General features: G+C 43.5%; 1 protein-coding gene across 1 annotated transcript in view; it reads left to right on the top strand.

Moving 5' to 3' along the window:
* The window catches only part of NPTN (neuroplastin), a gene marked incomplete at its 5' end in the record, with an annotated part of 28,996 nt that extends 15,147 nt beyond the window's left edge, over nt 1-13,849 (top strand). Inside the window, 5 exons of the mRNA XM_009865840.1 lie at nt 1,581-1,714; nt 2,658-2,931; nt 12,113-12,134; nt 12,259-12,332; nt 12,747-13,849. Of these exons, the coding sequence (XP_009864142.1) occupies nt 1,581-1,714; nt 2,658-2,931; nt 12,113-12,134; nt 12,259-12,319 (491 nt within the window). The remainder of the gene's footprint in view (nt 1-1,580; nt 1,715-2,657; nt 2,932-12,112; nt 12,135-12,258; nt 12,333-12,746) is intronic.
* Nucleotides 13,850-13,879: the final 30 nt, after the last annotated feature.

Genomic DNA, 13,879 nt, shown 5'->3' with positions numbered 1-13,879 from the left:
CAGAATTCTGCAGAGCTTGTGGGTGTGTTGGAAATCCTGTCTGAATTTACATGGGCATTTGCAGAAATGTCTGGGTTCGTCAGCCTCTCCCGACAGTGTCTTTTTGAGTGAATAGGCACATGTACTGTAGCTTAAGTATTGTTACAAACATGATTTTTCTGTTATTTGAAAACTTATTTTAATTCTGTCTCTAATAACATTATCAATCAACTGCCTGAAAAGAATCTTGCAGGAGCGAGGGTGGGATGCTTTCTGGGTTTGAAAAGCCCTTGCCTTTGAGACACGATAATTGTTTTGGCACCTAAACTTGCCGAACGTTTTCCCCGAAGAGTTGTGATGTAAGCTGCGGGTAGAGCGGGTTCAGCTGATGCCTTCTGGTTGCCCGAGGGGTTTTGCTTTGCTTTTGTTTGCTTGAACTGATCAGAACAGTGACGTTCACTTAATTCTTTCAGCTTGCAGCTGCAGGCAAGCTGTCACAAACGTGTGCCCCTTCTGGAGGCCTGTATGTAGGGGTTGCTGGTGGCAATGGTCTGTTCAGACCCTCTTAATAAATTCCAGTGCCTGGGGGTCTTTTCCTGGAGCACTCAGATGAGACTTTGACTGGATTATCAGATCAGTGTCCCACGATCACACAGCAGGCCACGTGTGACATAATTAGCAAGCTAGAAAGCGAATGGGCTTTAAAGGTGGTCACTACGGCACCGAAGCCATCTGCTTAAGTGAAGGTTCAGCTCAGGCAGTCCGTCGATCCATCATAATCTCTCGTGAGGTATTAGGCGGCAACGGGCTGCTGCGACAAACAGCAGTGCTGTTGGTTATAGGTAAATGAATTTGGAGGCCTCTCTACTGATAGTCAGGGCTGTGTTTTGCGTGTGATTGCCCAGCTTAGCCTGCAACCCTGGACATGGACATTTATTTACTTATTTATTTATAAGCTAAATGAAACAAATCTGCGTTGGAGGGATTTTTCACTTGTGCTGCATGACACATACCCAGTAGTCGTGTCCCCAGAAGGTGTAACAAGCACAAAGCGTAACAAGTCACAACCTGTCTGTGGACCAAATCTAAAAATCTTGCCATAAGGAAGAATACCTTGATTCAGCTTTCAGAAATTCGTTTTAAGACAGTATCAGTTCAGAGTCCTGATGGGATGGGCTGTTGTAACCAGTCTGACAATGATATATCAAAGCTGAAGGTGCTGCAGAGCTGCAGGGACCTCCTAAGCGGTGGAGAGGGAAATGTGGATGTTCCTCAGCTTCCTGCACTGGAAGAATGCCTGGGCCATCCTGACTTTGTAGGTTTGTAGTAGATAACCCAAGTTTTGATGTTCAGATTTGCCCCTTGTTTGTGAATTTATATGGGCAAAGCAATCATGAAGAGCATTCTTGCAGATCTGTGGTGGACATGTTGCTTGGAGACATATGGGAATCACGATTTTTCTTCTGTAAGATGGGCTTGGTGTGGGAAAGAAACAGCTCCCAAGGAACTCATTGCTTATTTTCTGTTCAGATTCTCAGAGCTTGAAATAACTCTAATGAGCAGCTTGTAAACACAGAGGTGTTTTTTGTTTTGTTTTGTAGCTACTCCTGACATCACTGGCCACAAGCGAAGTGAAAATAAAAATGAGGGGCAGGAGGCACTCATGTACTGCAAGTCTGTGGGCTTCCCACATCCCGAGTGGGTGTGGCGCAAGAAGGTCAATGGAGTGTTTGAGGTAAGAAAACTGGGGTGTCGGGCATGTACTAACCTGCCAAAACCTCCAGTAAGAAAGGAGATGAGCACCCTGGTTTCGGGGCTCTATTATTTAGGGTGCCTTATAACTTCTCAGAATGCAGCTCCTCAAAAGTCTGATGCATTAGTGAGCAAAGGCAAAATTTTTCATGAACAGTAAATATAAAATGAATATAAAATGGATATTTATATTGCTCTGTGAACAGAGTGGCTCATTGCATTGCTGCTGGGCAAAACTATGAACTGTCCAAACCAATAGAATGTTCAGGGTATCTACTACAAATTGCAAGGTCTGAGTTATGAAACATGACTTTAAAATGCACTTGGTTATAAATTTCTCAAACTATTTTCTGGTTTTAGTGGTTGAGCTCATGAAACTTATTATGAGGATGTGGCAGCGATAGCTATTAGTGTTTAAGTGATCCTATCTTTTCCATGGAGCAACTGATTCAGTGAGCAAGAAAATTTTGCCAGCGGTTGGGATAGCAAAAGAGAAACCGGAAGCTGCCAAATACTTCAGCCCTCCTGTTTTTATATTGCTGGATGATCTGCCAGAGTGGTAGCAATTTGGTTGAGGGATGAAGAAAATAAATGTTAAACAAGTAACAGTGTGAGCTGATTGTTCACTGTTGAGTGTAAATTTTTACGGGACAGCGCTAAATGAGCGACTTGCTATGAGTCATCCGAGTCCTCGGTGGTGTTTGTGCATATTTCCCTTCAAGCTGTCTTTCTGGTGAACTTACTTGATAAATTCATTCAAGACTATCTTTCAGGAAAAGCAAATATCCATATTTTGTCAAAGTATTACCCCTTTTTAATTCTTTCAATGTAAGCAATTCCGTCTTCTAGTTTCCGTGACATAGAAATGAAACGGCACCTGAATTCATTGAAGCCCTTTTCCTCTTCCACCTTTCTCCCTTTCTCAGGACATCAACAACTCCTCCGGCAGGTTCTTTATTTCAAATAAAGACAACTACACTGAGCTCAGCATCACAAACCTACAGATAAATGAGGATCCCGGCGAGTACCAGTGCAATGCAACCAACCAGGTCGGCTCTGTCTCAGTCACAACCATCCTCCGTGTCCGCAGCCACTTGGCTCCTCTCTGGCCCTTTTTGGGGATCTTGGCAGAAATCGTTATCCTCGTTGTCATCATAGTTATTTATGAGAAAAGGAAGCGGCCAGATGAAGTCCCAGATGGTAAGTGTGCTCAAAGCCACTTGTAAAGAGGGAAAACAATCCACGTGCTTGACAAAGTCCTAATACAGATGTCCCAAAGGTCTCAGACTCTGGGGTGGGAGCGTGGTTATTTCATGATCTTTAAAGCTTTTATTGCCTGAGAGGTCTAGAGCTCTCGTCTCTTTCCTGCTGTAGCAGCCCTGCAAAATCCTGCACGTCAGCCCTAAGGAGCCTAGGGCAGCACAGGGGAAGAGCCAGAAACATTAATCCGCGATGGCACTCCCTCTTCCATACAGCATCTCCATTGGACATGGGGCAGGTTTTATAAGGAAACGTTACGGGGATTGGGACCACAGGGGTATTTTGAAAATAAAACGTGTTTTCAATATTAAAAGCTTAGGGGTGGGGCTCTTACTTTGGTCTGTAACTGACTTTGTGTTTAAGGAATGCTCTGGAAACTGTATGTGATAGCCACTGAGTTAGGGGGTTTTTTTTCTAAAGATTAGGTTTTCTTTTATCAGGTTTGGTGTTATCACTAACTGGTTAAAACTGTGTTTGCTACATAAAAAAAAAAAAAGTACTAACTATCTCATCTTTGAACTTCTGCATACCTTCCTATTTAAAAGATGGGGGAAAGGAGCAGTTTGAGGCTAAGATGAGTATCTGAAAGGACCACATCGAGCAATGGGCTTTAATGTGACACCTAGCTGCTTACCGCAGTGGTTCTGATGAGAGCCTACCTGTGTGAGAAGTGGCTGGCATGCTCTTGTGCTGTAGGAACACAACGCATCCAAGTAACGGAGCGAGTTCTTTGGAGTATGTGAATCAAGCATGGGGAAGCACCAGATCCTTCTTGTCTTCTAGGGTTGGACAAGCCCTTGAGCATGGTAGTTACCTTCCGAAGGCAGCTGTGTTGCAGCTTGTGCAGCAACAAATGGTCGGAGTAGAGCTGCACAAGGGATTGATACCAATGCAGCATGACATTTTTTGCCTTTTGGGATGAAAATACAGGCGCTGAAACAACGAGCTGCATGTGAAGTCTGAGGAAAAAACAGCGTCACAGTTCCTGAGCTCTGTTTCAGAGACTGAAAAAACCCCAACACCCCAAAAACAAACAAAACCTTGCAAAATAGCTAATAAATGTACTTTTGAGAATGGCTGAGGTTTGGATCACTTCTGCAGCAGATCAAAACTCTTGTCTTTGGTAGTGCATACCTAGAGGAAGCTTTAAACCACCGGAGTAGCATTTACTAACTGCTTCTAGAGCATGCATTGAGACTGGTCTTGGTGTCTATCCAACAACTTAAACTCTGTAGTGCATGTTCCTCTGCATAACTAACAGCTTCACCATTGCTAAGGGGTTTATACTGCCAGTGGTTTGTCCTTAAAGTGCTCTCAACCAGCCTAGAAAACTTTGAAAAAGATAATTTAAATGTTCTCTTGCACATCTCCCTGTGCCATGTTGGCCTCACCTTGATGTTGGGGTGGCCAGGGAGAATCTCACCTCTTTGGCTGCTCGTAGCTCCCTGCATTTCAGAATTTCACTTGATGAGGTTTCACAAGGACGAAACCAAGGTATCAAATAGTGATTTGATATGTAAATATTCATTGCAAGTAGCCACAAATGGACTTAATCCCATAGAAATTGGCTTTGGTGTGACCAGATCTCAGCGCAACCACCATGGTAGCACGACGAAGCGCATGTTGGAGGTGAAGAGTTCACTGTTTCAAAGGCTGAAGTTTTCCTGGCTGGTCTGGCCGCTCCTCAGATGCCTCTGGGGGATCCAGGCTCATCATCTCTGCTGGAGGTGTCCGAGGTGATGAGCTGAGTAACTTGAGGTTACTAAATTTGTTTGCTGGGTTTGCTGTTATTTTGAAGGCAGCTAAGCTTGTGTGCTGCACCTCCGTGAGGGAGAGATGTTTTCTCTATCCGCTTTCTTAGAGGACAAAATCCAAGACTGAATATCACAGTCACTGGCTGTGCATTAGGTTTGGATGAAGAGGCACAATCGGCATAACACCTTCCCAGGTAGAGGCCAACCTGAGGCCCAAAATTCCCTTGGATACTCTTGCATTTTCTGTACTGGCATTTGACGCTTTCTGTGATGTTGTGGCGGGAGACGCCCTGTAAGCAGGGGCATTTTACAGATAATATGCAAGAAATAGTTGATAGTCTGCTGATTTCTGCCCTTGGATATTTTACTTAGGTTATTCTTAATTATATTGTTTCAAAAAACATTGTTACGAAATGCCAAAGTTAATGTTTTAATGCAGTGGTGTGCTTACTGTTTGGAATTTAAGCTGCTTCCAAAATGATAATTCCACCTCCGCATGCTGCAGTGAGCTGTAGCGGGTAACATCAGTGAGCCTATAGCTGAGCCAGAAACTCAGGCAGATATTAGTCTAAGCACTATGTTACTTCATATAAATATTATTTGGCAACAGCTTTTTTTCCTTTAATACTGCTTTTGCTGTGTTAAGCTTTAAGGACAGGGTTGTCATTGGACCACTCAGGTTTTCCTCAAACACTGACATTCCTTTGTATTCCTCACCATCGCCCCCGTCCCCACCTTCCCGTAGTGGAATAATTCTGGGCCTTCCTTAGTCGCCAGATTTCTCGGATATTCTTCCTTCACCCTAGAGTAACAGGTAGAAGCAGCCAAAAAAAACCCCTGCCGCGTTTGAGGACACAGGGCCATTTCTTGTCTTGCTTTGGAGCACTGCCTGCCAGATCATTATCGTTTGCCTTGGCGCATCATCCTGCTGCAGCCTATTCCTGCAGATGAGGTGTCTGCTACTGGTATAGAGCCTAAATGCTGGGTTGTGAGCTTTATACCTGTAATCTGGCCTCTGGAATCCTTTTTGGAGCCAAAGGTTCTCCTAAATAGACTGTCTAGAAGTTCACCTGCAGCCTGTGCAGAGTCTGGCTGGTAACAGTGTAGGATGAAACACAGCTGAATTGCATTTGTGCTGGGAGATGCTGGTGCCCACGCTGAGCCCTCACCACTCATCTTACTGCTCCTTTTATTGAGAACTGTTTTGAACTATTTAGCGTTTCTGCATCTCCAAAGAATCCTCTGGTTCTGTGTCGCACAAGGTAGTGAGACGGTAAATCCTGAGGGTCCTCCTGCTCCACCCTGACTGACGAAGAACTGTTTTAGTGTTTCTCAGCCAAACGTCGGAACCCTTTGACAAACCAGATCAGTAAGGTCAGCATTCCTGTTTGCAGCATGCTTATGTACACACGAGTAAGAACTTTGTAGAAAAGTGAGTGTTTGTACAGCTACATCAGCGTGAACAACAAAATAAGCAAGGCTCAAGTCCAAACAAAGTAGTGCCAGAAAGGGCTTTTGATAACCGTTACTGAACAGAAGCATCGAGTTACTAGTGGGGAGTGTGACTATTTGGAGAGAAACATTATCTCTATCCTGGAAGGTGTCTGGGATGCTTTCCATCGCGCTTGGGAACTCTACCTGGCCAGCCAAAATAAAGCCAATTGAATTAATTCCTTTTCTCTTGGCTCCATGTTCCACAGGCTGAAAACGACCTAGCTCAGTGTGCCAACTGCCTCAGCTCTTGGCTGACGACAGGCTGACAGAGTTGGGGTTGTTCAGCCTGGAGAAGAGAAGGCTCTGGGGAGACCTTATAGTGGCCTTCCCGTTCCTGACGGGAGCACAGGAAAGCTGGGGGTGCACTGTTCACAAGGGTGTGTAGCAACAGGATTAGGGGCAATGGTTTTAAGCTAGAGCAGGGTAGATTTAGACTAGATGTTAGAAAAAGGTTCTTTATAATGAGGATGGTGAAAACACTGGAACAGGTTGCCCGGAGAGGTGGTGGAGGCTCCATCGCTGGAAACATTCAAGGTCAGACTTGAAGGCCCTCTGAGCAACCTGATTTAGTTGAAGATGTCCCTGATCACTGCCAGGGGATTGGGCTAGGTGAACTTTAAAGGTCCCTTCCAGCCCAACACATGCTATGATTCTATACCCACTTCAATTTGGAGCAGTTCTTAATTTACTGTTTAGCTTGCAGAGTGAGGCTGCTTAGGTTTCAGAGTCTGGGCTGTTACCTCTGTCTAGAAGCGCTGCCGTGCTGGAAGAGCGAGTGTATTCCTTTAACTTTGGCATTTCCTGACTGCAGTTTGGGGTTTCGTTGTGTTTTTTTTTTTGCATGGACCTTGCTTTTTGCATTTAGTAATTGCATTTTATGCCATGAAACAGGGCTGCTCGGTAGCTCCTTTGCTGATATTTCCTCCTTCACATAATTCAGACTTATGAGTTCATCCATTTTTTTTTCCCTTGCTGCTACATAGCAGAAAAAGGAACTTTGCACCCATAAAATCCGTATTTCTGCCAGAAATGATGTGAGCGGTATTCGCGGGGCCCCAGTGCAGATCCTTGCTGTCGTGCCCATGGAGTTCAGGGCATTCTTGTCCCTTCTGGGAGGGGATGTGGTGGCAGCGAGTACCTCCAGTAACTCATGTGACCCCCCACCTTGCATCCAAATTATGTGCTGGAAGGAGGAAGGGAGGGCAGATGGCGCTTGAAATTCCGCATCGTTTCAAAAAGGAGAGTTTTGACTTGCTTTATGTGTGGTAAAACAACGTGTGGATCCCGTACTGTTTTCTGGAGAGCAGCGAGGTCTTGTAAAACCGTGAGCGGGTGGGTAACGTTGCAGCTGCCCGTGGCTTTTGGCGATGAAAGCTGCATGACCGTGGCATGTCTAGGCCAGAGACGCTGGCACGTCACTGCATGTATGATGGAGAACGTTTTCTGCAGGGAATGCAAGTTGCTTGGACCTCCCTGATGATAATAAAAGGGAGTAAATAGCTTTTCATTCCTCTGTGGTATAGCTTAAGCTGCTTACTTGTGATGGACGCAGCGATCAGCCATTGTGACCTGAATGCAGTATGTCAAAGATCCCTAAAAAAAGGGCTTCCCCCCGCCCCCCCCGTTGTTGTTGGATCAAATAGCCTAAAATTAGCAAAGATGCTGTTCTAAAGGGTGTGTTCTGGGGTAAGTAGAAAGTAAAAACTCAGCTACATTCCCCCGTAGGAATGTAAACAGTTTTTACTTTAAAATCCATAGCTCACGTGATCTTTAGCTCAAAGCCAGGAGGTGACTGGGTTGTAACGTGCCCTTTTTCATTCTTCTCTTATTGTTCTGCAGCTTAATAGAAAGACTTTCTGTAAATGTTTTTCTGCCCTGGCTCTGCAGAAACTCCATCTGTATCCCCACATTCTTTCTAATACTCTTTTTTTTTTCTTGACTTTCCCTGTTCCTGCTATTACTGTAAGTAATTTAAAGAACAAAATGTTTTCACTGAAACAATTACCCTTGTAACAAGTTTGGGGTTTTTTTTGTTGTTGTTGTTGGGTTGTTTTTCTTCTCCCCCTGTTACTTGCACCTTTCTCTCCCATGCTTATCGAGTTCATTAAGGGGAGAAAACTGTCAGAGGGGCACGTTGCGAGGCTGCGTAGCTACCGACTGTACCTCCCGGCAAGCATCATTGTATCACGGTGGAAATCAAATAACCTGGCTGCTCTGGGCTGTTAGATCCTAATTTGTTAGATGCTGCTAAAGGATCAGAATTCCTCCAGTCTGATGTCCAAACCAGAAGGAAGCCGAAGAGCAGAGCGTTGCTTTGAAGCCAACAGGCACCATGGTAGTAAAGGCCTCCTTTGAATCTCTGCATGCAACCGAGGCCCTGAATAGGCTTGTGAATCTTGTAAATGTTCTTCTCAAAAGTTTTAAGGCTGCTGTCAAATTTCCTCTTCCCAAAAAGCAAAATCTTAAGCTAGCTTTTAATATGTCTCTGCAATAAAATGGCTTTGCCAACCACAGAAGCTGTGTCATAACACAAGACCCCGAAGCTGCCATGGACGCTGACTTTTTTCTTTTGAGCAATGGAACGGAAGTTGAACATCAGGTTTCGTTTTAATAATGCTCTGCTTCACTCCTGGTCTGGAAGGGCAAGTCTGTGGCTTGTCTCATGCCAGAATAAGAACTGTTGCTGACGCTCCTGTTGCAGACTCCAGATTTCTTTGCAAGACTTTAAGCAAGAGGAGAAATATAGAATCAGTTGGAATGCAAAAATTTAACTCTTACTGCTGCAAGTACCTGTTAGTGTTTAATTTTTAAACTTCCACCAGGCATAAGAGGGGACACAGAATTAATTTGATATTAAAAATAAATACTGCAGCTTTCCAAAGGAGCTAAAAGAAGCTGAGTAACATCTAAAACTCTTCATAAATTAAGGCTGAAAGTAAAGGGTAGAGGGAGGCACTAAACACAGTCCCCTTTTCAGAGTGCCAAAACACAGGGTGCGTTCACAGACAGTTGGTACAAGTGGAGGAACTGAAGCAAATCTTATTTGTCATCACTTTGTGATTTTAATGCCCAGATGTTTTTGCCTGGAAGGACTGATTGCACATGTTACATGATGCGCTAAAGGCAGTGGTTCAGAAATGTGCTGTTTCAGGGCAACGCTAAGCAGATAATCACTAGATCCACAGGAAAGACTTGGAGTTCGGTGTGGTGGGTTTTTTTGTGTGTTGTTTTTTGAGCTTTTTAAAAATATTGTATTATATGAATGATGGGGTTTTTGGAGCCTGCAGACCCCCTTCACGTTCAAAAGGAAATTTCTGCAAAAGGAGGGGTTCGGTTTTAAAATCACAGTTCACCCGGCAGCGTTTTCGGGAGCCCTGTGGGTGCAGGACGGACCGAAGCAGTGCTGGGAGGAGGATGTTCTCTGTGGCTGCAGGCTTTACACGCTGTGAAGGATGATCAGTTACTAGAGCAGGTCTTCTGCCATAAAGGTTTTGAGTTATATTGATACTTGTCGGTTACTATGACTTCTTTTTTTTTTGTTTTTGTTTCTGTTTTTTTCCCCCCCCCGCCCCCTTCAATTGCATCATACCCTTATAAAATGGTGGTAAGTGAGAGATCTGCATGCTTTGGAGTTTGTTTAATCTCCGCTTCAGTCTATACAATGCACAAGTCATAATGTTAACACTTTCTCTTAAAACCTCTTCATTCACGTTCACAACTAATTTGAATTTCAGTTTGCTGTTCTTAATCTTTTTTATTTAGTCTAATTCTGTACTTTTCTGTTGTTCTGTTGCCCCCTGATTTCACTGAGGTTTCGGTCTTTGTCTGTACTGTACTGGGGATGCTGTTTTCCAGCAGTTAAACAGCTGACCAGAATAGAGCACAGAGACTCTTCTCGGTCTTATTTTATTTCTGTCGAGGTTATAGCTGGGAAAGGGATGAGCGGTGGTGATCCACTGTGTAATCTTAAGTATTCTGATAGGCATTTTTGTTGCACCTTTGTCAGAAAATCACCTGATAGCAGCCTTCATAAACATGAAGTGATTTTTTCTTTTAACACATAAACCTGCTTACCTTGAAATAGGCATTGAAATATTGTAACAGAAAAGGAAGAAGGTCATTTTATAGTGAGAGAGGAAGAAAGAGCTTGTGTCTTAATGGTGCAGTTTGATATTTCCGAAGTCCAGCCAAACAAACTCTCAGAGATGTCAGTTAAGCTTGTTTAGAAAGCTGAGATACCAGAGTCGTAAAGCAGAACGGCATCGGTAGCAGTCCTGCTCAGGGGGCAGGGAAGAGCCAGGGACTGTCTGTCTGTCCATCCATCCGAGGCTCTGCCCGGGGGCCGTCTGTCTGTCCAAGGCTCTGCCCGGCCAGCTTGCGGCGTGCAGAGCGCAGCCAGCTTTCAGATCTTTTGGGCACCAAAAGATGCTCGTGGAAGGAAGCTCTTAGGCTTACTCAGCCGTGCTCTGTGTCTCAGTACCCGATGTGTCTCTGTATATCTCCGCTGTATATACAACAGCACATTGATGTCTGGTTGTCTTGACTAGTCCTAGTTCTCTCTGTACCTTGTCCGATAGTGTACTGTTGCTGGCAATGGACTTCTGTGGACACTGGTGTGTCGCTAGCGTGTTATTTTGGCTGTAAAGCTCTTGATTTTGTGGTTAGTTCTTTATATTTATTTATTATTTTGATTTTTTTGATTTTTTTTTTTTGTTGTTGTTCCAGTCACTGTCTGTGCTAGCAGTGGCTTTGCCTATCCGTTGCCTTGAAGGTACAGGTGGAGTAATGTCGCCTTTGACAGACATTACTCCTAGCGTGTGCTCATGCGGATGCCTACACTGTTAAGACTGTAATTTCCATAACTGCTTCATGTGCACTAAGCACCCTTGTGGAATCCTGCTGAGAGTTTTTTTTAACAACTTCTTTGAAAAAAAAATAAATCCCTCCAGCACCAGGTAGCAAGAGCAACTGCTGAGTGCCCAAACCAGCAGCAGGTCCTGAATTGGTCCCCCCAAAACACCTCTGTGGGAGCGTTCACTTTCTTGATTGTTTTTTTTGTAGTGCTGTTTACATGCATTTCTCTCTTCTGTACGGCAGCTTGGGAGCAAAATGCTTGATTGATGATGAAAGAGCTCATACGGAGAGCTCATTGGCAGATTCTTGTAATTTTTCTTCCCAGCTCTTCAAAGAGAACAGTTTTGCTGAGAGGCGCAGGCAGGACAGTGCTGTCAGACAGTGGTGTCTGACCCCTCGCTCGTCCCGGCGCTCCGCTGGACGTGCGCAGGATGCCTGCGGCTGCCCAAGGGCTGCACTTGGGCACTTGAATTGAGTCTCACACCTCCAACCTTCTCTAACCTGTCCCCTTCTAATTAGACATTGAGAAAAATGGAATTTGTAGGGGTTGTATCATCCCTGGGGGAAAGATGAGAGTGTGATGTATGCACTTTGTTGTGTATATATCAGCAGTTGAAGAATGGCTTAAAAATTTAATATAGAAAACAACCAGCAGGATTTTACAACTGAAACGTTGGTTTGTCTTCTCATCTATTTTTTATGAGATTGAACCACTGGAACTTGGGGACATGATGAGCCTTGACCGTATTGCAACAATCTGTCCACTACAGTTGCAGTTCTTCATGACAAGCATTCAAAGTGTTAACTAAAACCATTGAAGCAACATATACCTGCCATTAAAACTCAAATCCTGAAAAATAACTCCATGAACCTTTGCACTACCCAGTGGAATGGCCTTTAATGCTGTAGATAGATCGGGTTGCTGCTTGCAGTCCGGGCGGTGTGCAGGGCAGAGACTGACTCTCTTTTTCTTTCCTTCCCTTGTGTTGCCCCGTGTCGTGTTGGAATTCTTGCTGCAGATGATGAACCAGCTGGGCCAATGTAAGTGTGTTTTAAGAAAAATCTCATTCTCCCTTCTCTTGACTTACTGTGTAAAAGGACATTTTGTCCTGTGCTCCTGATTGATTTTGGTGCATTTTTTTTTTTTTGCTGTTTCTTTCTCCAGGAAAACTAATTCTACAAACAATCATAAAGATAAAAACTTACGCCAGAGAAACACAAATTAAAAATGCTTATCATGTAAGTATGACCCACACGCATCTCGGGCTAAAGCCCTCATTTCTCCCTAGCGGTTGGGGTCCGTAAGCAGAACTTGTTCCGTGCATTAGAAAGTTCAAAAAGCTGCTCTGAGGAGGGCGCTGGCCTTCCTGCCGCGCATCAGGGAGCACGGGGGGTTCTCAAAAGGTCATTTTCATAAAATATACAGGGAGCTTAACGATGTGGTAGCTGTTGAACTCCCCATAATCACTAACTAAAAAAACCCCATGACCCAAACCACCTCCCTCCTTCAGCGTTAAGGTCTGGAAGCTGCCCTTGGTTGGGGGCTGCGTAGGACGAGCCAGGCTGTTTGGTTTGTGCGCCGTTACGGCGTTACGCGGGCTGGAAAATGCTGCTGGGCATTGACTGGCCCCTTTTTTCTCGTTTCTTTTGTAGAGCTTTAAGTTTCTGAGAGACTGATGGCAATATGACCTGCTAAATTTAAGGGTTGGAACTCTTGGTTCTAGAACTCCAGTTCTGTCTGATTTTTTTTTTTAATTTTTATTTTTTCCTTTTCAAGTGAGCAACAATATGACTGTCTAAAGCATGCCTTATTTAGCCTCTCCTGTAAGGATGACCTAGCCAGATAAATTTTAATAATGCTTCAGTGTAGAAGGTGTAAACTATTTTGGGCTTGATGTGCTGTGAATGTTGCTTCTTCTTTTTGTTTGTTTTGTTTTTTTTCTTTTCCTTCCTTACTCTATTGAAACATTAGAAGTAGTGAGTCTGTTCCCGCATGCGCCATTTTCTACTTCCTGTAGCTGTTAAAATTGGCGAAGCTCTAAAACGCACCGCTGCCATCTAGTGAGACTTTTTGTAAAGTACGGCAAAACTTAAATATATATACAGTATATATTTATATTTTGGGGAGGGGGAAAACCAAAAGACAGTAATTGTGTTTCATTTTTAAGCTGCTGATATTCATTCCTTACTGTATGTCTGAAAGATGAGAGAATTATGCTGTTCTGGTATGTAGAGAAGTAATATAAATTGAAATTATCTTAAGGGCTTAACCTATAGAGAGAGACTTGGGCGTCCTATAATCAGACTTCAAAAGCTGGAACGGTTCGACATGGTGGTGGAATGCAGTTGAAAACAAAAACAAAACTTCAGTTTATAAATATATATATATGATTGCTTTTTAAGTGATTTTTTTTTTTGTTAACTCATGTAAATTCTCAACTCCTTTTGCACTGATGTGTTCAACATATTCTTGTACATTCGATTCAGGCAAACTTTTATAATTTTGGTTGTTTTGGTTTTTTTTTTCTTTTGTTTAAATGATGAAATGTTACAGCATGGTGATATTCTATGCAACTAGTTATACTCTTTAGTTTGACACTGTAATTTATCATGATTTAAAGATTGTAGAAATAGACCTAACAGGGTTCTCATGATGTGCGTAACTGTAGATGCATGAACTTGTGTTCTGTGTATTTGTTGAAGTGCAATGATGTATAAAAAGTGGATTCACCTGTTTTTAAAAATAAAACACCGAACAAAAAAAACCCAACAAACCACCAACACTT

The sequence above is a fragment of the Apaloderma vittatum genome, unplaced genomic scaffold (genome assembly GCF_000703405.1).
Source record: "Apaloderma vittatum isolate BGI_N311 unplaced genomic scaffold, ASM70340v1 scaffold15763, whole genome shotgun sequence".
Lineage (NCBI taxonomy): Eukaryota > Metazoa > Chordata > Aves > Trogoniformes > Trogonidae > Apaloderma > Apaloderma vittatum.
Note: the sequence above shows the minus strand (reverse complement) of the source record. Positions and strands in the feature narration are given on the sequence as shown.